General features: G+C 38.9%; 2 protein-coding genes across 2 annotated transcripts; both read left to right on the top strand.

Annotated features, from left to right (window-relative positions):
* Positions 1-1,273: 1,273 nt before the first annotated feature.
* On the top strand, positions 1,274-10,879 carry LOC139324554 (vomeronasal type-2 receptor 26-like). The gene is made up of 7 exons (XM_070954266.1): positions 1,274-1,491; positions 2,089-2,374; positions 2,789-2,987; positions 4,008-4,837; positions 9,026-9,253; positions 9,763-9,889; positions 9,981-10,879. The coding sequence occupies exons 1-7, from the start codon at positions 1,274-1,276 to the stop codon at positions 10,877-10,879; spliced, it is 2,787 nt and encodes a 928-aa protein (XP_070810367.1).
* A 3,736-nt stretch (positions 10,880-14,615) lies between these two features.
* LOC139324553 (vomeronasal type-2 receptor 26-like) lies at positions 14,616-24,226 on the top strand. Its single transcript, XM_070954265.1, has 7 exons — positions 14,616-14,833; positions 15,425-15,710; positions 16,126-16,324; positions 17,355-18,184; positions 22,373-22,600; positions 23,110-23,236; positions 23,328-24,226. Exons 1-7 carry the CDS (start codon positions 14,616-14,618, stop codon positions 24,224-24,226), a joined length of 2,787 nt encoding a protein of 928 aa, XP_070810366.1.
* The last annotated feature ends 436 nt before the right edge of the window (positions 24,227-24,662 follow it).

Raw genomic sequence — 24,662 nt, 5'->3', positions numbered from 1 at the left:
TCCCCTCCTGCGCGAGCTGCACTGGCTCCCGGTGGTCTTCCGGGTGTGCTTCAAGGTTCTGGTTACTACCTTTAGAGCGCTCCATGGCTTAGGACCGGGATACCTACGAGACCGCCTTCTGCCACCAATAGCCTCTCACCGACCAGTACGCTCCCATAGAGAGGGTCTTCTCAGAGTGCCGTTGGTCAAACAATGTCAATTGGCGGCCCCCGGGGGTGGTTCTTCTCTGTGGGGGCACCCGCCATCTGGAACGAGCTCCCCCCGGAGATACAGAAGATCCCAGATCTGCGCACTTTCCGCCGCACCCTCAAAACATTCTTATTCCGGCAGGCTAGTCTGGCCTAACCTCCCTTTTGAATTGCTTTTAAATTGGTTTTATAATTGGGGTGTTTTAAATCTGGCCAAAGTATTTAATGTATTTTAAATGGTTTTTAATGTTTGTATTATGTATATTTTACTTTTTTGGCTGTTCACCGCCCTGAGTCCTTTGGGAGTAGGGTGGTATATAAATTTAATTATAAATAAATAAAAAAATAAAATAAAATTATATGCCAATAGTAGAATTCAACCACATGACAATCAAGTATTGCAATACACATCCCAATTTCTGGAGAAATACCTGAAAATAATTGCAACAGAATGCAATGGAAGGTAGAGAATGGAGAGTAGTGTGGTTTAGTGTAGTGGAAGAATGGAATGGAGTCAAGAAGTGTTTTTTATTAGGGCAACCTGGACTACCCAGTAAATATAAATTTAACAAAAAAAGTGGAGTTGAGAGTTGAGTGGACTGGAGTTGACCAGAATGGACCAGGACAGGACAGGACAGAATAGATCTACAGTAGCTACAATCAATGCCTATACATATGGCCATAACTATAACTATATCTCTGTTTTGGTTTATAGATCTCAAGATATTATATTTTTCTTGTGGCTCATTCCTTCTTGCCTCAAGAGGGCCTCAGATGTTTTGTAGATGTTTACATAGGTGACAGTATCTCTATCGTAATGGATTTAGCTTGTTTGTCTCTTCCAAATTCTATGGGTCTCCATGGGAAAAGGAGGAGCTGACCCTGAAGGATGTTATTTATTGTTCTCATGATATTCCATCCCATGGATGGAAGCCCCAAAGCTTTGTGAGTTGAGGAATGATAGTATGTTACACTCTCTATTTCCCTTTGAAAAACATCTCAAGAAGACAGGTCAGTCTGATCTACTTCATAGATCTTGTGGCAGACAGAGGCATGTGTACACAAAAAGAAGACACTCATGGAAGATGTTAGCATTCATGCAGTTACTCTCAATAGTACTGCCTCAAGTAGTGTGCAAGGCTCCTAGCCTTCAGTGTGATTTTGATGAGCTTCCTCCTATTCATCACACACATCATCAGCTTGGAGAGATTAACATTGCTGGCATTATTTCTGTATTCTTTACATTTTCTAAACCCATTGATTTCAGTCAACATCCTTCACAGGGGTTTCATGATGGACTTATGTACGTACAACATCGTTTCATTGTCAAGTTCTGGACATTGCTGTTAAATCACATGATGCTTCAAGTTTTTTCCTTTAATGACAAAAATTTAAAAAAAGCATCTTAAACAAAATGCTAGATTTATGAAGTTATATTTTACTTTAGTTTCCATGTAAAGTTGAAAAAGATCCAAATCTACATTTATATAAAAAGAACCATCTATACAGAGAGTATATAAATATAGAGGGACATAATTTATGAAGCAAGAAATGGTAATATCACTTAGATTTATATACAGCACTCTCTGAGCAGTTTACAACATCAGCATATTTTCCAAATCAATTTAGGTCCTCATTTAATTGATGGTGGAAGGATGGAAGAATGAATCAACCTTGTGCTGGTCAGAATCAAACTCCTGTCAGTGGGCAGAGTTAGCCTGCAAAACTGCCTTCCAATCACTGTGCCACCATGGTTAGATATAACTACCACTATGGTTTTTGGCGAGAGGGGCAGGACACATATTCCATAAAATGTGTTGCACTGAAAGATTGCAAGTGTCAAAATAAGAAGCAAACAACTTTTACTGCATTTTTCATTTTGATTCTTTTGGTTTTACAGAATATTTTTTCAGAATTACCAGCATATCTTGGCTTTAGTGTTTACTATAAAACAAATCAATGAAAATCCCCAGATTCTACCCAACGTCACGCTGGGCTTCCACATTTTTAACAGCCATTTTAGTCCAGGCTGGACTTACTTTGCCTCAATGTTGCTGCCTTTCACTCAGGGAAAATTCATCCCTAACTACAAGTGTGGGGTCCCAAAAACTTTGGCTGCAGTCATTGGTACACCTGACATCGCTCTTCACATGGCAACTGTATTGTGCATCTACAAAGTTCCTCAGGTAAGATGTACTGAAGATATACATTACCATTCTCCCATAACTCCCCAGACATCTGAATGCTTTTGTTTGCAAAAAGGAGAGAACTTTCAGATTCCCAGTTATTTTTTTCTTGGTAGGATCACCATAGCAACATGAATAATTGTTACTGAACAGATAGTGGATATATTTGGCATAGCAAACCATTCTCCAATTCCAAACGTTAAACTAAGGTTCAAATCTGAAATATTCACAATGAGACTTGTTCCAGGAAAAGGTATTTAGTGATAACTTAGGAGTGTCATCTTGGTTGATATTTCAAAATAAAAACAACTAGTATTTCATTACATAGACTCAAGGGCAGTCAAAGAAATGAATATTCACGTTTTCAGAGGCTCACATAGACCTTTGGAATTGCATATGTTTATTTTTCTGTAGTTGACCTATGGCTCTGCTCCAGTCATGGATAAAGAAACTCAAGCAGTTTTCCTCCAACAAATGTTTCCAGATGAATCCCATCAATATAAGGGTCTCTTGCAGCTACTGCTGTATTTTAGATGGATGTGGATTGGAATTCTTGTTGTAAAGGATGAAAAAGGAGAGAAATTCCTCCATGAGGAATTACAAATTTCCTCAGGTAAAGATGAGCTGAAGATATACCTTATTATTTTGCTGTACCTTCCCAGATGTTTGTATTTTCTCTTTCTAAAAAGGATAGACCTTTCAGATTCCTAGCTATTATTTTTTGCTTGTGTTGGCAGAAAAATCCATCTGGTTCAGTTCCAATCCGGAAGAAAGGTACTTGAAATAAAATGGAGGCTGGAGGCTGATTGGAAAGAAAGGTTCCCTTTATTGATGAAGCGGAATCACCAACCACATGTGATTCAGGGACAGCTGACAAAATGGAGTTGAGAATGGATGGGTTTTATACCTTCTTTGGGCTTTGTATTTGAGCTTCCTGTTCCTGTGCAAGAACATGTCCTTTAATATTCTATTGGCTGTTGTCAGATTCCTATGGGGTCATGGCTGATTCTATAGGCAAAGGGGAAATGCAAATCCTAGGTGCTTCTCTGAGCTAATCCTCTCAACCCTTCTTGCTTCCTAATTACTTATTTGGAGTTTCCTGACTGACCAAGTCTTTCTAAACCAATGACCAAATCTGCATTCTAAAAGCTAGCTTCCTCAGTTTCTGCTTGGGGGCAGGGAGACTGGTTCTGGTTTCTAACTCCCTTAAGATTTTTTTCCCCATTTCTTCTGCCTTTTTTTTTTAATATTTCCCAAAATATTTCATTCTTCTGGAGTGTGTGTGTGTGTGTGTGTGTGTGGCTTCCCACACTTACTAGGATCAGCATAGCAGCATGAATAATTGTACTCTGAACAGATAATGGAGATGTTTGGCACAGAACAACAAACCCCAATGTCAAACACAGAATTAAATTTCAAATTTGAATTATTCATAATGAGATTTATTCCCAGAAAAATATCTTTGTGACATCTTGGTTGATATTCCTAAATAAATACAATTTAGTTGCACAATGTTTTGCTTGGTAAGAACAAGGGCACCGAAAGACTCGAATGTACATAGCTTCAGAGGCTCACATAGACCTTTGCAATTGCATGTTTATCTTTCTGTAGTTGACCTATGGCTCTTCTCCAGTCATGGATAAAGAGATTCAAGCAATTTTCTTCCAACAAATGTTTCCCGATGAATCCCACCAACATAAGGGCCTCCTCCAGCTACTGCTATACTTTAGATGGATCTGGATTGGAATTCTTGTAATGAAGGATGAGAAAGGAGAGAAATTTGTCCAGGAGGTGCTCCCCACATTTTCCAAGCATGGCATTTGCATTGAATTCATAGCAGAGTTCCCAAATGTAGCATTTTACAGTGATTTTACTGATACCATAGATGAAGGACTACATATGTATCATGTTCTCATGAACAGCACAGCCAATGTGATAATCTTATATGGTGAAACTCAGTCCTTAGCAGGTCTGAGAACTTTCCTCCAGTTTTCAGAAGTGGAGGATATACCAAGGAAGAAAAAAATTTGGCTTATAACCGCTCAGACAGATTACACCTCAGTTGCCATTCATAAATCTTGGAATATCCATTTCCTACATGGTGCTTTATCCTTTGCAGTTCACACAAAGGAGGTCCAAGACTTCCAGAAATTTCTTCAAAACCTAAATCTAAACAACAACCCTCAAGATCATTTTCGGAACGATTTCTGGGAACAGGCATTCAATTGCTTCTCTTCAAGCTCAAAAACTGAGACATCTGAGAAAAAATGTACTGGACTGGAGAGGCTTGAGACCCTTCCCACATCTGTGTTTGAAACACACATGAGTGGACAGAGTTACAATATTTACAATGCAGCCTATGCTGTGGCACATTCTTTACAATCTCTATATATGTCCAAATCCAGGGAAACAACAATAGTGAAAAAAGGAAGGAAACATTTTCACAATCAAGTGTTGTGGCAGGTAAGTCTGTAAGTAGAGTAATGTAGGAACCACCATATCTGTAGTTCCAATATTGCTCTATAAGCTCTAGTGAATAATATTCTTCTGGGCTGTGGCCATTAGGTGAAAAAGTGAGGGTTTACAAAAAGATTAACCAATTGAAATATTTATTTGCTTGTACTAAAATTTTAAATGGAATTCAACAAAATTTCAATTGCATCTCCTAGACTATACTTATGTCCATGAAATTGTCTGCCTGGCAAGCCCAAAACCAAGAATTATACATGGTGATTCTTCCAAGTTGCTTTCTCTATTATCTTACACTTATATACAATTTCATGCCAGAATAAGCACTCTCCTATCTATATCTACAGTATTCTCTGTGGAGTGGCTATCTTCATGTTCTTTCATTCTTTATCCTTATATCACACCCATAGTACAGGTAGTCCCCCACTTATGAACACTATTGAGCCCAAAATTTCTGTTGCTAAGCAAGACAGTTGTGAGTTATGCTTCATTTTACAATCATTCTTGCCGCAGTTGTTAAGTGATTCAGTGCTGTTGTTAAGATATCGAACAGAATAGAATAGAATAGAATAGAATAGAATAGAATAGAATAGAATAGAATAGAATAGAATAGAATTCTTTATTGGCCAAGTGTGATTGGACACACAAGGAATTTATCTTTGGTGCATATGCTCTCAGTGTACATAAAAAGACAAGATACACTCTTCAAGAATCATAAGGCACAAAATCCAGTGACAGTCATACAGTACAATAAGCAATCAAATCATACTAGGGAACCATCAATATTAATATAAATCACAAGGATACAAGCAACAAAGTTACAGTCATGTAGTCACAAGTGGGAGGAGATGGGCGACAGGAACAATGAGAAGACCAATAGCAATAGTAATGCAGTCTAATGTGAATAGTTTGACAGTGTTGAAGGAATTATTTGTTTAGCAGAATTTGGGAAAAAAATGTTCTTGTATCTAGCTGTCTTGGTATGCAGTGCCCTATAGCTTCGTTTTGAGGGTAGAAATTGAAACAATTTATGTCCAGAATGCAAGGGGTCTGTAAATATTTTCACAGCCCTCTTTTTGATTCGTGAAGTATACAGGTCCTCAATGGAAGGCAGGTTGGTAGTAATTGTTAACATGTAACATGGTTGTTAAGCGATTCTGACTTCCCCATTAACTTTTCTTGTCAAAAAATCACAAAAAGTGACCACATGCCCCTGGGACACTGCAACCATCATAAATATGAGTCAGTTGCCAAGCATCTGAATTTCGATCACGTGACCATGGGGATGCTGCAACGGTGGTAAGTGTGAAAAATGGTTAATAGTCACTTTTTTCAGTGCCGTTGTAACTTCAAATGGTCACTAAATGAATTGTTGTAAATAGAAGACTGCCTGTACTCAAACCAAGTTGCTTTTCAGGGGCTGAATAAAGAGGACCAAGAAAGGATGTTATTTTGACCCTAGTTTTTGTGAGACATACAGTCTGTACTTCCATGGGATGGAAGTATCATAGCTTGAAAAATGTACATTTAAGCCAACGAATCCAGCCTGTGCTTAGTGCAGGATTACAAAGTTCAGCATCTCAGACAATGTTGACTCTACTTCTCTTTGAACACATCCAGTAAAAGAAAGGGCATTGCCTTTGGTCCTCAATTCACATTCCTAACCTCTTCTCCTCAGACATGATTTCTTAGGTAGAATACAGTTTCCTAAAAAATATAAAGATATAGATATTTTCCTATTCACAATTCATTAGTGAGGGATGGGGAAAGGCCGATTTCCTTAGTTTTTTGCTCAATGGCCAGGAATGGGCATCTCACATATTGTAGGCCCATTCCTTAGGTAAGTGATGACTGAACGCATATGATTCCTTTAAGTGAAATGATCCTGAACCCCATCCAGGCTACCATAAATTGATATGTCTTGTGATCATTTTTCTCTCACTTTTGAATATAAAGGGGGACACGATGGCTCAGCAGTTAAGAAGCTGGGCTTATCGACTGGAAAGCCGACAGCCCATTGAACGATGGGGCGAGCTCCTGTTCTCGTCCTAGCTCCCACCAAACTGCCCTAGCAGTTTGAAGGGATCAATTGTAAATAGATAAATAGGTATCCCTTCGGCGAGAAGGTAACATTGCTCCATGATATCATGCTAGCCATAGGTTGGCGTAAACTGTCGTAGAACAATGATGGCTCACTGGCCCTTGAAATGGAGATGAGCACCACCCCTGGCAATAACTAGCAAAGTAAAATCCTCAGAGACACTTTTATTTTTTCCTTTTGAGTATAAGATAATATATTCTAATATAAGGGACACGGTGGCTCAGTGGCTAAGACACTGAGCTTGTCGATCGAAAGGTTAGCGATTCGAAACCCTAGTGCCGCGTAAGGGGAAGAGCTCCTGTTATTTGTCCCAGCTTCTGCCAACCTAGCAGTTCAAAAGCATGTAAAAAAATGCAAGTGTCAGGTTTCGGTGCTATCTTGAATAAACTTCATTCTCCAGTGCAAACTGTCTAATGAATCATTTTTATTTTAAGAATAGCAATATCCGACATTTCTGATTCAAATTGCAGCCAAACTGGCCCCTCCTTCCAACCCCCTCCTCTTCCTCTCTCCAACCCCAAAGTCCCATTGGCCATCATACAGATCCATCTCTACATCCCGGCACGTTCTTTTCACAGGAATGTAGCCCCCATCCTCGTCTCCCAGGAAACACTATCTGTAACATACAACACTAGGTAAAAGTTCATCTTGTTATGTCAGCGCTGGAAGAAAGCCTAATTTGGAACGCTGACAGCAAGTAGAAAAATAGGGACCTCCTTTGGTGGGAAGGTAACAGCATTTAGTCATGCTGGCCACATGACCATGGTGACGTCTTCTGACAGGGCTGGCTCTTTGGCTTTGAAACAGAGATGAGCACCACCCCTTAGTGTCAGGAACGACTAGCACATATGTGCGAGAGGGAACCTTTACCTTTAACCTTTACCTTTATTCTAATATATGAATCAATAACAAGATAAAAATATAATGTAACTAAAAAGTATACTTGAATGCGTGAATGTGTATATATATTTTCAATTACATATTTTAAATATTTTTTATTATATTGAGGTTTGTTGGATTGTTTTTAAAGTATTTTTATTATCTTCTAGTTTGTCGGATTGTAGCTGCAATAATTCAAATCATACTTTAGCATGACTACTGCAAGTATAATACTCTTTTTAAGTAAGAATAGTATTAAATTTTATAGCCTTCATACATCTTAGCATTTCTTATATATTTATCCGAAGTCATATGGATTAAGTAGCTTTAGAAACTAGTTTTATTTTTTTTCCACTGGGTTTATTTATTGAAATTCTATATTAATTTTATTTCAGTAATGTGATATTTTACATCTACCCCAGTGGTGGGTTCCTCCCGGTTCAGCCCGGTTCGGCCGAGCTGGTAGCAGTGACGATATGATGTCAACGAACCGGTTCTACCTCCTGCTCTCCCTCACCCCCCCAGTTATTCTTACCTTTTATTTGGCCCCACCCCCAATCTATTGCTGTCTCCTGAGTCCCAGCTGATGGCTAGAGGGAAAAAAACTGTTTAAACTCTTGCCGTGGGGCTTCAAAGGGCCGCCCTACAGCTGATCAGTGTTAAAAGAAAACAAATGAGTAGACCGGTGCCTGCAAAAATAAATGGGTAGACCCAGTGGTGGGATTCTACTTCAGTAGAACTGGTTGTTAAATAGTTAAAGGGCCGCCCTACAGTTGATCAGAGTTAAAAGAAAACAAATGAGTAGACCGGTGCCTGCAAAAATAAATGGGTAGACCCAGTGGTGGGATTCTACTTTGGTAGAACCAGTTGTTAAGTAGTTAAATAGTTAAGCAGTTTGGAGAACCAGTTGTTCAAATAAATCTCCTTTTGTTTTTTTCCACTTTACAGGGTTAATCCTGTAAGGATTAATTACAACATTTGGTGTTGTTTCCAGTAGTAAAAAAATTTCGAACGCACCCCTGATCTACCCTTATTTTGGAATGATTGTTATGTTATTTGTTTAATACTGGCCTTAAATTAAAATAAAAACTAATGCTTATATTTTCTTTCTTTAAAGAAACATCCAGATATGTATTTTGAACAAAAAAAAGTTTTCTTCCCCCCTCTTGTCTTTTTCTCCTCTTATTGTCTCTATATTTCAGGTTCATTCTATTCTGAGAAGAATCAGATTCAACAATAGTGTTGGTGAAAAGATCTCCTTTGATAAAAACGGAGAATTCATTGGTGGATTTGATATTATCAACTGGGTCACATTCCCAAACCAGTCCTTTGCAAGGGTCAAAGTTGGGACGGTGGATCCCACAGCTCCAGCAGACAAGTTCTTCAATATTTCTATAGATTCCATCACATGGCCAGTAGGCTTTAATCAGGTTAGCTATTTGAATCTAAACCGATTTGCCTTCATTTATGTAGCATAAAAATACATTTATTGATGAAAGTCCCAGAGCATCGTCTCTGACTGGGCTAAGTACAAATGTCCTTAGGAAGGAAAAATTATGTGTAGTTGGTATAGAATGTACTCTTTACTTTGGCCCTCTGTTAATTATGGACAATGTTTTTCATGGTTTTGAAGTAAAAGCTGCAAGCCAATGTACTAGATTTCATCAGTCTGGAGATTTCAAAATTCAGAGGCTGAGAAAACCATCGTTAACTAACTAGCACAGAAATTGTCTTTGGAGAATGATGATGATGGTTAAAAAAAGCCATAGATACCAATAAATGTAGATGTTTAATGAATCATTATTTCAGACCAAATGCTTTTATAATATCACTTCTGCTTATTAATCTATTTTTTCCTGCTGATTCTACATTAAAAGTATCTCTCCAAGCACTTCCTTTCCTCTCTGTATCTTAAAAATTCTTCTTCATTCATTGTTAGGCATTACCTTTATCTTTATGTAATGATCCTTGCGAGACAGGACACAGCAAGGCCAAGAAAGAAGGGAAGTTGTTTTGTTGCTATGATTGCCATCTATGTCCAGAGGGGAAAATATCAAAGGAGAAGGGTAGGAAATTTTCAAATATAATGGGACTAAGCGATAAGGGTAGAACATTGTCTATAATGCACCAAATAAATTCAACTGTGTTCTTTTTCAGACATGGATGACTGCTCTCCATGTCCAGAGGATTGTTTTCCGAACCTCCATCAAAATATGTGCATTCCAAAGCGAATCACCTTTTTGTCCTATGAAGAACCCCTGGGGATCAGTCTGACTATTCTTTCTCTTTATTTTTTATTAAAGACAACTTTGGTAATCACAATCTTCGTAAAACATAAAGACACCCCAATTGTCAAAGCCAACAACCGGAATCTCACTTATACACTCTTAATTTCCCTCTTGCTCTCTTTCCTTTGTGTCTTTCTATTTATTGGAAGACCCGATAAGATTGTATGTCTCCTTCGACAACCAGCTTTTGGCCTCATCTTTTCTGTGGCAGTTTCTTGTGTCTTGGCCAAAACTTTTGTTGTGGTTCTAGCATTCATGGCCACCAAACCTGGTTCCAAATTGAGGAAATGGGTTGGGGGAAGGATGATCAGTTTCATTCTTCTATCCTGCTCCCTTGTTCAAATATGTGTTTGTGCTGCATGGCTGATAACATCTCCACCATATCCAGATTTTGATATGAAGTCAATGTCTGAAGAAGTCATTATGGAGTGCAAAGAAGACTCGGTCATGTTCTACTGTGTTTTGGGCTTTATGGGTTTTCTTGCTCTGCTTAGCTTCTCTGCTGCTTTTCTAGCTAGAAAGTTACCTGACAGTTTCAATGAAGCCAAATTCATCACTTTTAGCATGTTGGTTTTCTGCAGTGTTTGGCTGTGCTTTATTCCAACCTATCTAAGCACAAAGGGAAAGTATATGCTGGCTGTGGAGATCTTCTCCATGATCTCCTCCAGTGCTGGCTTATTGGTGTGTATCTTTTCCCCCAAGTGTTTTATCATTGTGATGAGACCTGAACTGAACAATAAACATCAGCTCATGAAAAGGAAATGTTGACAACTCTTTCCATTTGCTTCATATCCTTTATATGTAGATTTTGGAGACTTGCACAATTAAGATAGAGAACAATGTGCAGCTATATTTGACTTGCTATGTTGCAATATTTACCCTGTCCCTTATATTTGGATAGGGCAGAACTGTTTTTCCTTCTGAAGTCAATTATACATGGGTACCTTAACATACATATATTTAAATAAATAAATAAATAATAGTACAAATTGATTTATTGAAATAAATTCAGTATGTGATGGTAAGCTCTGACTACATATATAGGTTAAACGTGAATTACAAATTTGTCTGTGGCTTAATTCATATGAACACAAGAATGTTCATATAGAAAAAGAAATGGGATTAAATACAAATAAGGCTTTTGTTTAAATAGGGAAGGTGTCAACTCGCAAATCATCACTGGCCTGCTTTCATGTTGCTATAGGCCAGGCGGGATGGGAAACCTGCGAAATGGCACAGCAGCCAAAGACAGATGCACATTCCACACTTATCTCTCCCAAGGCTGTAACCCAGGATTACCTGAAGATGCCAAGGGGGAGTGACCTCTACAACCCGCAAAATTGCTCCATTGGTGAATGTGATTGATATCACACCCTGGGGGGAGGGAGGAAACAGGGTCATAATTGGAGCGTAAATTACATAGGGTCAGAGCTGGCTTTACTTGGGAACGTGCTGACATGAAGCTCCTAATAAATAACTGGATTTCTTTTGAAGCTTGGCTCGAGACTCATGATTTAATTAGGGCATCCGTTGGAACCCTGACAGAAGGTCTATGGATTGTTTCTGAAGCAATTGGACAGAAGGATTGGTGCACATCCTGTGTAGTGGTCACCTACAAAATGCTATTGGGTTTCCTTCTTCAGCAGGAGGTTGAAGAAGGAATGCTATTGGCTTTCCTTTTTGATAGGTAGAAAACCCCGAAGGTGCCCCCCACAACTCTATTGTTTTGTTATTCTGTTAAAGCATGGGGTAAATTTAAAGGATTTTCCAGCTGGCAATGAGGTTTTCTCTTTAGTAGCAAAGACCAATGAAATCTCTGGGACAAAAATAATTGTAGTAAATTCAAATTCCATCGGACATCCAAATGTACCAACTCTCTGCAAAGTAGATTAAACTTCCTGTAAGTGCTCTCTGTGCTGTTTTCGTAAACCTGTTTTTCAAGTTTTTTATTTTTTATAAATGTATCAAATCAGTAAGATTTTCAGAGTTTCATAAATCTGAAAGGGGTACTGGATTGAAAGATTGTGGCAAAAACTACCTACTTCCTTCATTGACCACTGCCACTTGCAACTAGTTCTCAAATTACAGTTCCTTAGTTTCAGTTCAAAGATATTACAGACATCTTCAGAGCTACTTAACTCCTGATGGTCAACTCACCCATTCCACAGTCACATGATCACATTTTGAATGCTCAGCAATTGACCCACATTTTTTAGGTGCTGGCAGCATCTTACAGTCATGCAAGCATCATTTAGGGGGTGTTATTTTTGCTGGAAACCTCCAGTGACCTTTACCATGAGCATCATGACTTATGACCAAGAGTCTGCACTCAATTGCAGTCATAGGTTGAGCACTTCCTGTATAAGACTAATGGTTTGAGCCCTTGACTAATGGTTTTGAACCAAAGTTGATTTTTTCCCCCTCTGTTATGCAGCCAGTAAACCAATCTTCATTCTGCTGTATGCTTAGCACGCTGTCATTTGACTGTTTCCCAATGCAATCTTTGTAAATCAGTATTCTACTGGATACTACTGGAAGCGCGGGAGGACCCCTTGGAGGGTAGAGCCGAGGACTTTGTACAGTATGTATATGACAAAATCGCTCAGATTCGGGAACACCTGGACTCTGACTGGGTAGATTCAGGGGGGATGATGGAGGCAGGTCTTGAGAATATTACCTCGGAAGAGTTTGATTCTGTGACTCCCGAAGACGTGGACAGGATACTGGGTAGACTGAGCGCGGCCACATGTTTATTGGACCCCTGTCCCTCCTGGTTGGTGCTGGCCTCCCGGGAGGTTATGCGAGGCTGGCTCCAGGGGATTATTCATGCTTCCTTGAGTGAGGGTGTCTTCCCCACCACCTTGAAGGAGGTGGTGGTGAGGCCTCTCCTCAAGAAGCCTTCCCTGGACCTGGCAGTGTTGGCTAATTATTGTCCAGTCTCCAACCTTCGCTTTGTTGCGAAGGTTGTTGAGAGTGTGGTAGCGCAACAGCTTCCTCAGAACCTGGATGAATTGGCTTATCTAGATCTGTTCCAGTCGGGCTTCAGGCCTGGGACAGCATGGAGACAGCATTGGTCACATTGGTCGATGATCTCTGGAGGGCTCAAGACAGGGGTTGCTCCTCTGTCCTGGTCCTATTAGACCTCTCAGCAGTTTTTGATACCATCGATCATGGTATCAGGCTGCACCGGTTGGAAGAATTAGGGGTGGGGGGCACCGTGTTGCGGTGGTTCTCCTCCTTTCTCTCCGACCGGTCGCAGTCTGTGTTGACAGGGGGGCTGAAGTTGACCCCAAGGCCCCTTGTATGTGGGGTGCCACAGGGGTCGGTCCTCTCGCCCCTTCTGTTCAACATTTATGTGAAGCCGCTGGGTGAGATCATCCGTGGTTTCAGGGTGAAGTACCATCAGTACGCTGATGACACTCAGCTGTACATCTCCACCCCGGATCACCCCAATGATGCGCTCCATGGCTTAGGACCGGGGTACCTATGAGACCACCTTCTGCCACCAATAGCCTCTCACCGACCAGTACGCTCCCATAGAGAGGGTCTTCTCAGAGTGCCGTTGGTCAAACAATGTCAATTGGCAGCCCCCGGGGGGGTTCTTCTCTGTGGGGGCACATGCCATCTGGAACGAGCTCCCCCCGGATATACAGAGGATCCCAGATCTGCGCACTTTCCGCCGCACCCTCAAAACATTCTTATTCCGGCAGGCTAGTCTGGCCTAACCTCCCTTTTGAATTGCTTTTAAATTGGTTTTATAATTGGGGTGTTTTAAATCTGGCCAAAGTATTTAATGTATTTTAAATGGTTTTTAATGTTTGTATTATGTATATTTTACTTTTTTGGCTGTTCACTGCCCTGAGTCCTTCGGGAGTAGGGTGGTATATAAATTTAATTATAAATAAATAAAAAAATAAAATAAAATTATATGCCATTAGTAGAATTCAACCACATGACAATCAAGTATTGCAATACAATATAAATTTAACAAAAAAAGTGTAGTTGAGAGTTGAGTGGACTGGAGTTGACCAGAATGGACCAGGACAGGACAGGACAGAATAGATCTACAGTAGCTACAATCAATGCCTATACATATGGCCATAACTATAACTATATCTCTGTTTTGGTTTATAGATCTCAAGATATTATATTTTTCTTGTGGCTCATTCCTTCTTGCCTCAAGAGGGCCTCAGATGTTTTGTAGATGTTTACATAGGTGACAGTATCTCTATCGTAATGGATTTAGCTTGTTTGTCTCTTCCAAATTCTATGGGTCTCCATGGGAAAAGGAGGAGCTGACCCTGAAGGATGTTATTTATTGTTCTCATGATATTCCATCCCATGGATGGAAGCCCCAAACCTTTGTGAGTTGAGGAATGATAGTATGTTACACTCTCTATTTCCCTTTGAAAAACATCTCAAGAAGACAGGTCAGTCTGATCTACTTCATAGATCTTGTGGCAGACAGAGGCATGTGTACACAAAAAGAAGACACTCATGGAAGATGTTAGCATTCATGCAGTTACTCTCAATAGTACTGCCTCAAGTAGTGTGCAAGGCTCCTAGCCTTCAGTGTGATTTTGATGAGCTTCCTCCTATTCATCACACACATCATCAGCTTGGAGAGATTAACATTGCTGGCATTATTTCTGTATTCTTTACATTTTCTAAACCCATTGAGTTCAGTCAACATCCTTCACAGGGGTTTCATGATGGACTTATGTACGTACAACATCATTTCAAGTTCTGGACATTGCTGTTAAATCACATGATGCTTCAAGTTTTTTCCTTTAATGACAAAAATTTAAAAAAAGCATCTTAAACAAAATGCTAGATTTATGAAGTTATATTTTACTTTAGTTTCCATGTAAAGTTGAAAAAGATCCAAATCTACATTTATATAAAAAGAACCATCTATACAGAGAGTATATAAATATAGAGGGACATAATTTATGAAGCAAGAAATGGTAATATCACTTAGATTTATATACAGCACTCTCTGAGCAGTTTACAACATCAGCATATTTTCCAAATCAATTTAGGTCCTCATTTAATTGATGGTGGAAGGATGGAAGAATGAATCAACCTTGTGCTGGTCAGAATCAAACTCCTGTCAGTGGGCAGAGTTAGCCTGCAAAACTGCCTTCCAATCACTGTGCCACCATGGTCAGATATAACTACCACTATGGTTTTTGGCGAGAGGGGCAGGACACATATTCCATAAAATGTGTTGCACTGAAAGATTGCAAGTGTCAAAATAAGAAGCAAACAACTTTTACTGCATTTTTCATTTTGATTCTTTTGGTTTTACAGAATATTTTTTCAGAATTACCAGCATATCTTGGCTTTAGTGTTTACTATAAAACAAATCAATGAAAATCCCCAGATTCTACCCAACGTCACGCTGGGCTTCCACATTTTTAACAGCCATTTTAGTCCAGGCTGGACTTACTTTGCCTCAATGTTGCTGCCTTTCACTCAGGGAAAATTCATCCCTAACTACAAGTGTGGGGTCCCAAAAACTTTGGCTGCAGTCATTGGTACACCTGACATCGCTCTTCACATGGCAACTGTATTGTGCATCTACAAAGTTCCTCAGGTAAGATGTACTGAAGATATACATTACCATTCTCCCATAACTCCCCAGACATCTGAATGCTTTTGTTTGCAAAAAGGAGAGAACTTTCAGATTCCCAGTTATTTTTTTGCTTGGTAGGATCACCATAGCAACATGAATAATTGTTACTGAACAGATAGTGGATATATTTGGCATAGCAAACCATTCTCCAATTCCAAACGTTAAACTAAGGTTCAAATCTGAAATATTCACAATGAGACTTGTTCCAGGAAAAGGTATTTAGTGATAACTTAGGAGTGTCATCTTGGTTGATATTTCAAAATAAAAACAACTAGTATTTCATTACATAGACTCAAGGGCAGTCAAAGAAATGAATATTCACGTTTTCAGAGGCTCACATAGACCTTTGGAATTGCATATGTTTATTTTTCTGTAGTTGACCTATGGCTCTGCTCCAGTCATGGATAAAGAAACTCAAGCAGTTTTCCTCCAACAAATGTTTCCAGATGAATCCCATCAATATAAGGGTCTCTTGCAGCTACTGCTGTATTTTAGATGGATGTGGATTGGAATTCTTGTTGTAAAGGATGAAAAAGGAGAGAAATTCCTCCATGAGGAATTACAAATTTCCTCAGGTAAAGATGAGCTGAAGATATACCTTATTATTTTGCTGTACCTTCCCAGATGTTTGTATTTTCTCTTTCTAAAAAGCATAGACCTTTCAGATTCCTAGCTATTATTTTTTGCTTGTGTTGGCAGAAAAATCCATCTGGTTCAGTTCCAATCCGGAAGAAAGGTACTTGAAATAAAATGGAGGCTGGAGGCTGATTGGAAAGAAAGGTTCCCTTTATTGATGAAGCGGAATCACCAACCACATGTGATTCAGGGACAGCTGACAAAATGGAGTTGAGAATGGATGGGTTTTATACCTTCTTTGGGCTTTGTATTTGAGCTTCCTGTTCCTGTGCAAGAACATGTCCTTTAATATTCTATTGGCTGTTGTCAGATTCCTATGGGGTCATGGCTGATTCTATAGGCAAAGGGGAAATGCAAATCCTAGGTGCTTCTCTGAGCTAATCCTCTCAACCCTTCTTGCTTCCTAATTACTTATTTGGAGTTTCCTGACTGACCAAGTCTTTCTAAACCAATGACCAAATCTGCATTCTAAAAGCTAGCTTCCTCAGTTTCTGCTTGGGGGCAGGGAGACTGGTTCTGGTTTCTACCTCCCTTAAGATTTTTTTCCCCATTTCTTCTGCCTTTTTTTTTTAATATTTCCCAAAATATTTCATTCTTCTGGAGTGTGTGTGTGTGTGTGTGTGTGTGTGTGTGTGTGGCTTCCCACACTTACTAGGATCAGCATAGCAGCATGAATAATTGTACTCTGAACAGATAATGGAGATGTTTGGCACAGAACAGCAAACCCCAATTTCAAACACAGAATTAAATTTCAAATTTGAATTATTCATAATGAGATTTATTCCCAGAAAAATATCTTTGTGACATCTTGGTTGATATTCCTAAATAAATACAATTTAGTTGCACAATGTTTTGCTTGGTAAGAACAAGGGCACCGAAAGACTCGAATGTACATAGCTTCAGAGGCTCACATAGACCTTTGCAATTGCATGTTTATCTTTCTGTAGTTGACCTATGGCTCTTCTCCAGTCATGGATAAAGAGATTCAAGCAATTTTCTTCCAACAAATGTTTCCCGATGAATCCCACCAACATAAGGGCCTCCTCCAGCTATTGCTATACTTTAGATGGATCTGGATTGGAATTCTTGTAATGAAGGATGAGAAAGGAGAGAAATTTGTCCAGGAGGTGCTCCCCACATTTTCCAAGCATGGCATTTGCATTGAATTCATAGCAGAGTTCCCAAATGTAGCATTTTACAGTGATTTTACTGATACCATAGATGAAGGACTACATATGTATCATGTTCTCATGAACAGCACAGCCAATGTGATAATCTTATATGGTGGAACTCAGTCCTTAGCAGGTCTGAGAACTTTCCTCCAGTTTTCAGAAGTGGAGGATATACCAAGGAAGAAAAAAATTTGGCTTATAACCGCTCAGACAGATTACACCTCAGTTGCCATTCATAAATCTTGGAATATCCATTTCCTACATGGTGCTTTATCCTTTGCAGTTCACACAAAGGAGGTCCAAGACTTCCAGAAATTTCTTCAAAACCTAAATCTAAACAACAACCCTCAAGATCATTTTCGGAACGATTTCTGGGAACAGGCATTCAATTGTTTCTCTTCAAGCTCAAAAACTGAGACATCTGAGAAAAAATGTACTGGACTGGAGAGGCTTGAGACCCTTCCCACATCTGTGTTTGAAACACACATGAGTGGACAGAGTTACAATATTTACAATGCAGCCTATGCTGTGGCACATTCTTTACAATCTCTATATATGTCCAAATCCAGGGAAACAACAATAGTGAAAAAAGGAAGGAAACATTTTCACAATCAAGTGTTGTGGCAGGTAAGTCTGTAAGTAGAGTAATGTAGGAACCACCATATCTGTAGTTCCAATATTGCTCTATAAGCTCTAGTGAATAATATTCTTCTGGGCTGTGGCCATTAGGTGAAAAAGTGAGGGTTTACAAAAAGATTAACCAATTGAAATATTTATTTGCTTGTACTAAAATTTTAAATGGAATTCAACAAAATTTCAATTGCATCTCCTAGACTATACTTATGTCCATGAAATTGTCTGCCTGGCAAGCCCAAAACCAAGAATTATACATGGTGATTCTTCCAAGTTGCTTTCTCTATTATCTTACACTTATATACAATTTCATGCCAGAATAAGCACTCTCCTATCTATATCTACAGTATTCTCTGTGGAGTGGCTATCTTCATGTTCTTTCATTCTTTATCCTTATATCACACCCATAGTACAGGTAGTCCCCCACTTATGAACACTATTGAGCCCAAAATTTCTGTTGCTAAGCAAGACAGTTGTGAGTTATGCTTCATTTTACAATCATTCTTGCCGCAGTTGTTAAGTGATTCAGTGCTGTTGTTAAGATATCGAATAGAATAGAATAGAATAGAATAGAATAGAATAGAATAGAATAGAATAGAATAGAATAGAATAGAATTCTTTATTGGCCAAGTGTGATTGGACACACAAGGAATTTATCTTTGGTGCATATGCTCTCAGTGTACATAAAAAGACAAGATACACTCTTCAAGAATCATAAGGCACAAAATCCAGTGACAGTCATACAGTACAATAAGCAATCAAATCATACTAGGGAACCATCAATATTAATATAAATCACAAGGATACAAGCAACAAAGTTACAGTCATGTAGTCACAAGTGGGAGGAGATGGGCGACAGGAACAATGAGAAGACCAATAGCAATAGTAATGCAGTCTAATGTGAATAGTTTGACAGTGTTGAAGGAATTATTTGTTTAGCAGAATTTGGGAAAAAAATGTTCTTGTATCTAGCTGTCTTGGTATGCAGTGCCCTATAGCTTCGTTTTGAGGGTAGAAATTGAAACAATTTATGTCCAGAATGCAAGGGGTCTGTAAATATTTTCACAGCCCTCTTTTTGATTCGTGAAGTATACAGGTCCTCAATGGAAGGCAGGTTGGTAGTAATTGTTAACATGTAACATGGTTGTTAAGCGATTCTGACTTCCCCATTAACTTTTCTTGTCAAAAAATCACAAAAAGTGACCACATGCCCCTGGGACACTGCAACCATCATAAATATGAGTCAGTTGCCAAGCATCTGAATTTCGATCACGTGACCATGGGGATGCTGCAACGGTGGTAAGTGTGAAAAATGGTTAATAGTCACTTTTTTCAGTGCCCTTGTAACTTCAAATGGTCACTAAATGAATTGTTGTAAATAGAAGACTGCCTGTACTCAAACCAAGTTGCTTTTCAGGGGCTGAATAAAGAGGACCAAGAAAGGATGTTATTTTGACCCTAGTTTTTGTGAGACATACAGTCTGTACTTCCATGGGATGGAAGTATCATAGCTTGAAAAATGTACATTTAAGCCAACGAATCCAGCCTGTGCTTAGTGCAGGATTACAAAGTTCAGCATCTCAGTCAATGTTGACCCTACTTCTCTTTGAACACATCCAGTAAAAGAAAGGGCATTGCCTTTGGTCCTCAATTCACATTCCTAACCTCTTCTCCTCAGACATGATTTCTTAGGTAGAATACAGTTTCCTAAAAAATATAAAGATATAGATATTTTCCTATTCACAATTCATTAGTGAGGGGTGGGGAAAGGCCGATTTCCTTAGTTTTTTGCTCAATGGCCAGGAATGGGCATCTCACATATTGTAGGCCCGTTCCTTAGGTAAGTGATGACTGAACGCATATGATTCCTTTAAGTGAAATGATCCTGAACCCCATCCAGGCTACCATAAATTGATATGTCTTGTGATCATTTTTCTCTCACTTTTGAATATAAAGGGGGACACGATGGCTGAGCAGTTAAGAAGCTGGGCTTATCGACTGGAAAGCCGACAGCCCATTGAACGATGGGGCGAGCTCCTGTTCTCGTCCTAGCTCCCACCACACTGCCCTAGCAGTTTGAAGGGATCAATTGTAAATAGATAAATAGGTATCCCTTTGGCGAGAAGGTAACATTGCTCCATGATATCATGCTAGCCATAGGTTGGCGTAAACTGTCGTAGAACAATGATGGCTCACTGGCCCTTGAAATGGAGATGAGCACCACCCCTGGCAATAACTAGCAAAGTAAAATCCTCAGAGACACTTTTATTTTTTCCTTTTGAGTATAAGATAATATATTCTAATATAAGGGACACGGTGGCTCAGTGGCTAAGACACTGAGCTTGTCGATCGAAAGGTTAGCGATTCGAAACCCTAGTGCCGCGTAAGGGGAAGAGCTCCTGTTATTTGTCCCAGCTTCTGCCAACCTAGCAGTTCAAAAGCATGTAAAAAAATGCAAGTGTCAGGTTTCGGTGCTATCTTGAATAAACTTCATTCTCCAGTGCAAACTGTCTAATGAATCATTTTTATTTTAAGAATAGCAATATCTGACATTTCTGATTCAAATTGCAGCCAAACTGGCCCCTCCTTCCAACCCCCTCCTCTTCCTCTCTCCAACCCCAAAGTCCCATTGGCCATCATACAGATCCATCTCTACATCCCGGCACGTTCTTTTCACAGGAATGTAGCCCCCATCCTCGTCTCCCAGGAAACACTATCTGTAACATACAACACTAGGTAAAAGTTCATCTTGTTATGTCAGCGCTGGAAGAAAGCCTAATTTGGAACGCTGACAGCAAGTAGAAAAATAGGGACCTCCTTTGGTGGGAAGGTAACAGCATTTAGTCATGCTGGCCACATGACCATGGTGACGTCTTCTGACAGGGCTGGCTCTTTGGCTTTGAAACAGAGATGAGCACCACCCCTTAGTGTCAGGAACGACTAGCACATATGTGCGAGAGGGAACCTTTACCTTTAACCTTTACCTTTATTCTAATATATGAATCAATAACAAGATAAAAATATAATGTAACTAAAAAGTATACTTGAATGCGTGAATGTGTATATATATTTTCAATTACATATTTTAAATATTTTTTATTATATTGAGGTTTGTTGGATTGTTTTTAAAGTATTTTTATTATCTTCTAGTTTGTCGGATTGTAGCTGCAATAATTCAAATCATACTTTAGCATGACTACTGCAAGTATAATACTCTTTTTAAGTAAGAATAGTATTAAATTTTATAGCCTTCATACATCTTAGCATTTCTTATATATTTATCCGAAGTCATATGGATTAAGTAGCTTTAGAAACTAGTTTTATTTTTTTTCCACTGGGTTTATTTATTGAAATTCTATATTAATTTTATTTCAGTAATGTGATATTTTACATCTACCCCAGTGGTGGGTTCCTCCCGGTTCAGCCCGGTTCGGCCGAGCTGGTAGCAGTGACGATATGATGTCAACGAACCGGTTCTACCTCCTGCTCTCCCTCACCCCCCCAGTTATTCTTACCTTTTATTTGGCCCCACCCCCAATCTATTGCTGTCTCCTGAGTCCCAGCTGATGGCTAGAGGGAAAAAAACTGTTTAAACTCTTGCCGTGGGGCTTCAAAGGGCCGCCCTACAGCTGATCAGTGTTAAAAGAAAACAAATGAGTAGACCGGTGCCTGCAAAAATAAATGGGTAGACCCAGTGGTGGGATTCTACTTCAGTAGAACTGGTTGTTAAATAGTTAAAGGGCCGCCCTACAGTTGATCAGAGTTAAAAGAAAACAAATGAGTAGACCGGTGCCTGCAAAAATAAATGGGTAGACCCAGTGGTGGGATTCTACTTTGGTAGAACCAGTTGTTAAGTAGTTAAATAGTTAAGCAGTTTGGAGAACCAGTTGTTCAAATAAATCTCCTTTTGTTTTTTTCCACTTTACAGGGTTAATCCTGTAAGGATTAATTACAACATTTGGTGTTGTTTCCAGTAGTAAAAAAATTTCGAACGCACCCCTGATCTACCCTTATTTTGGAATGATTGTTATGTTATTTGTTTAATACTGGCCTTAAATTAAAATAAAAACTAATGCTTATATTTTCTTTCTTTAAAGAAACATCCAGATATGTATTTTGAACAAAAAAAAGTTTTCTTCCCCCCTCTTGTCTTTTTCTCCTCTTATTGTCTCTATATTTCAGGTTCATTCTATTCTGAGAAGAATCAGATTCAACAATAGTGTTGGTGAAAAGATCTCCTTTGATAAAAACGGAGAATTCATTGGTGGATTTGATATTATCAACTGGGTCACATTCCCAAACCAGTCCTTTGCAAGGGTCAAAGTTGGGACGGTGGATCCCACAGCTCCAGCAGACAAGTTCTTCAATATTTCTATAGATTCCATCACATGGCCAGTAGGCTTTAATCAGGTTAGCTATTTGAATCTAAACCGATTTGCCTTCATTTATGTAGCATAAAAATACATTTATTGATGAAAGTCCCAGAGCATCGTCTCTGACTGGGCTAAGTACAAATGTCCTTAGGAAGGAAAAATTATGTGTAGTTGGTATAGAATGTACTCTTTACTTTGGCCCTCTGTTAATTATGGACAATGTTTTTCATGGTTTTGAAGTAAAAGCTGCAAGCCAATGTACTAGATTTCATCAGTCTGGAGATTTCAAAATTCAGAGGCTGAGAAAACCATCGTTAACTAACTAGCACAGAAATTGTCTTTGGAGAATGATGATGATGGTTAAAAAAAGCCATAGATACCAATAAATGTAGATGTTTAATGAATCATTATTTCAGACCAAATGCTTTTATAATATCACTTCTGCTTATTAATCTATTTTTTCCTGCTGATTCTACATTAAAAGTATCTCTCCAAGCACTTCCTTTCCTCTCTGTATCTTAAAAATTCTTCTTCATTCATTGTTAGGCATTACCTTTATCTTTATGTAATGATCCTTGCGAGACAGGACACAGCAAGGCCAAGAAAGAAGGGAAGTTGTTTTGTTGCTATGATTGCCATCTATGTCCAGAGGGGAAAATATCAAAGGAGAAGGGTAGGAAATTTTCAAATATAATGGGACTAAGCGATAAGGGTAGAACATTGTCTATAATGCACCAAATAAATTCAACTGTGTTCTTTTTCAGACATGGATGACTGCTCTCCATGTCCAGAGGATTGTTTTCCGAACCTCCATCAAAATATGTGCATTCCAAAGCGAATCACCTTTTTGTCCTATGAAGAACCCCTGGGGATCAGTCTGACTATTCTTTCTCTTTATTTTTTATTAAAGACAACTTTGGTAATCACAATCTTCGTAAAACATAAAGACACCCCAATTGTCAAAGCCAACAACCGGAATCTCACTTATACACTCTTAATTTCCCTCTTGCTCTCTTTCCTTTGTGTCTTTCTATTTATTGGAAGACCCGATAAGATTGTATGTCTCCTTCGACAACCAGCTTTTGGCCTCATCTTTTCTGTGGCAGTTTCTTGTGTCTTGGCCAAAACTTTTGTTGTGGTTCTAGCATTCATGGCCACCAAACCTGGTTCCAAATTGAGGAAATGGGTTGGGGGAAGGATGATCAGTTTCATTCTTCTATCCTGCTCCCTTGTTCAAATATGTGTTTGTGCTGCATGGCTGATAACATCTCCACCATATCCAGATTTTGATATGAAGTCAATGTCTGAAGAAGTCATTATGGAGTGCAAAGAAGACTCGGTCATGTTCTACTGTGTTTTGGGCTTTATGGGTTTTCTTGCTCTGCTTAGCTTCTCTGCTGCTTTTCTAGCTAGAAAGTTACCTGACAGTTTCAATGAAGCCAAATTCATCACTTTTAGCATGTTGGTTTTCTGCAGTGTTTGGCTGTGCTTTATTCCAACCTATCTAAGCACAAAGGGAAAGTATATGCTGGCTGTGGAGATCTTCTCCATGATCTCCTCCAGTGCTGGCTTATTGGTGTGTATCTTTTCCCCCAAGTGTTTTATCATTGTGATGAGACCTGAACTGAACAATAAACATCAGCTCATGAAAAGGAAATGTTGACAACTCTTTCCATTTGCTTCATATCCTTTATATGTAGATTTTGGAGACTTGCACAATTAAGATAGAGAACAATGTGCAGCTATATTTGACTTGCTATGTTGCAATATTTACCCTGTCCCTTATATTTGGATAGGGCAGAACTGTTTTTCCTTCTGAAGTCAATTATACATGGGTACCTTAACATACATATATTTAAATAAATAAATAAATAATAGTACAAATTGATTTATTGAAATAAATTCAGTATGTGATGGTAAGCTCTGACTACATATATAGGTTAAACGTGAATTACAAATTTGTCTGTGGCTTAATTCATATGAACACAAGAATGTTCATATAGAAAAAGAAATGGGATTAAATACAAATAAGGCTTTTGTTTAAATAGGGAAGGTGTCAACTCGCAAATCATCACTGGCCTGCTTTCATGTTGCTATAG

This window comes from Pituophis catenifer, unplaced genomic scaffold (genome assembly GCF_029215685.1).
Source record: "Pituophis catenifer annectens isolate HBS135680 unplaced genomic scaffold, rPitCat1.0.hap2 SCAF_15, whole genome shotgun sequence".
Classification (NCBI taxonomy): Eukaryota; Metazoa; Chordata; class Lepidosauria; order Squamata; family Colubridae; genus Pituophis; species Pituophis catenifer.
Note: the sequence above shows the minus strand (reverse complement) of the source record. Positions and strands in the feature narration are given on the sequence as shown.

Bases quoted from the DNA above. Each gene is read 5' to 3' on its own strand.
- LOC139324554 (XM_070954266.1), top strand. From the start codon at position 1,274: ATGTTAGCATTCATGCAGTTACTCTCAATAGTACTGCCTCAAGTAGTG. The intron at 1,492-2,088 runs GTACGTACAACA...TTGGTTTTACAG, and splicing joins GGGTTTCATGATGGACTTAT to AATATTTTTTCAGAATTACC. The intron at 9,254-9,762 runs GTTAGCTATTTG...ATTCATTGTTAG, and splicing joins GGCCAGTAGGCTTTAATCAG to GCATTACCTTTATCTTTATG.
- LOC139324553 (XM_070954265.1), top strand. From the start codon at position 14,616: ATGTTAGCATTCATGCAGTTACTCTCAATAGTACTGCCTCAAGTAGTG. The intron at 15,711-16,125 runs GTAAGATGTACT...ATTTTTCTGTAG, and splicing joins GCATCTACAAAGTTCCTCAG to TTGACCTATGGCTCTGCTCC. The intron at 23,237-23,327 runs GTAGGAAATTTT...GTTCTTTTTCAG, and splicing joins GAAAATATCAAAGGAGAAGG to ACATGGATGACTGCTCTCCA.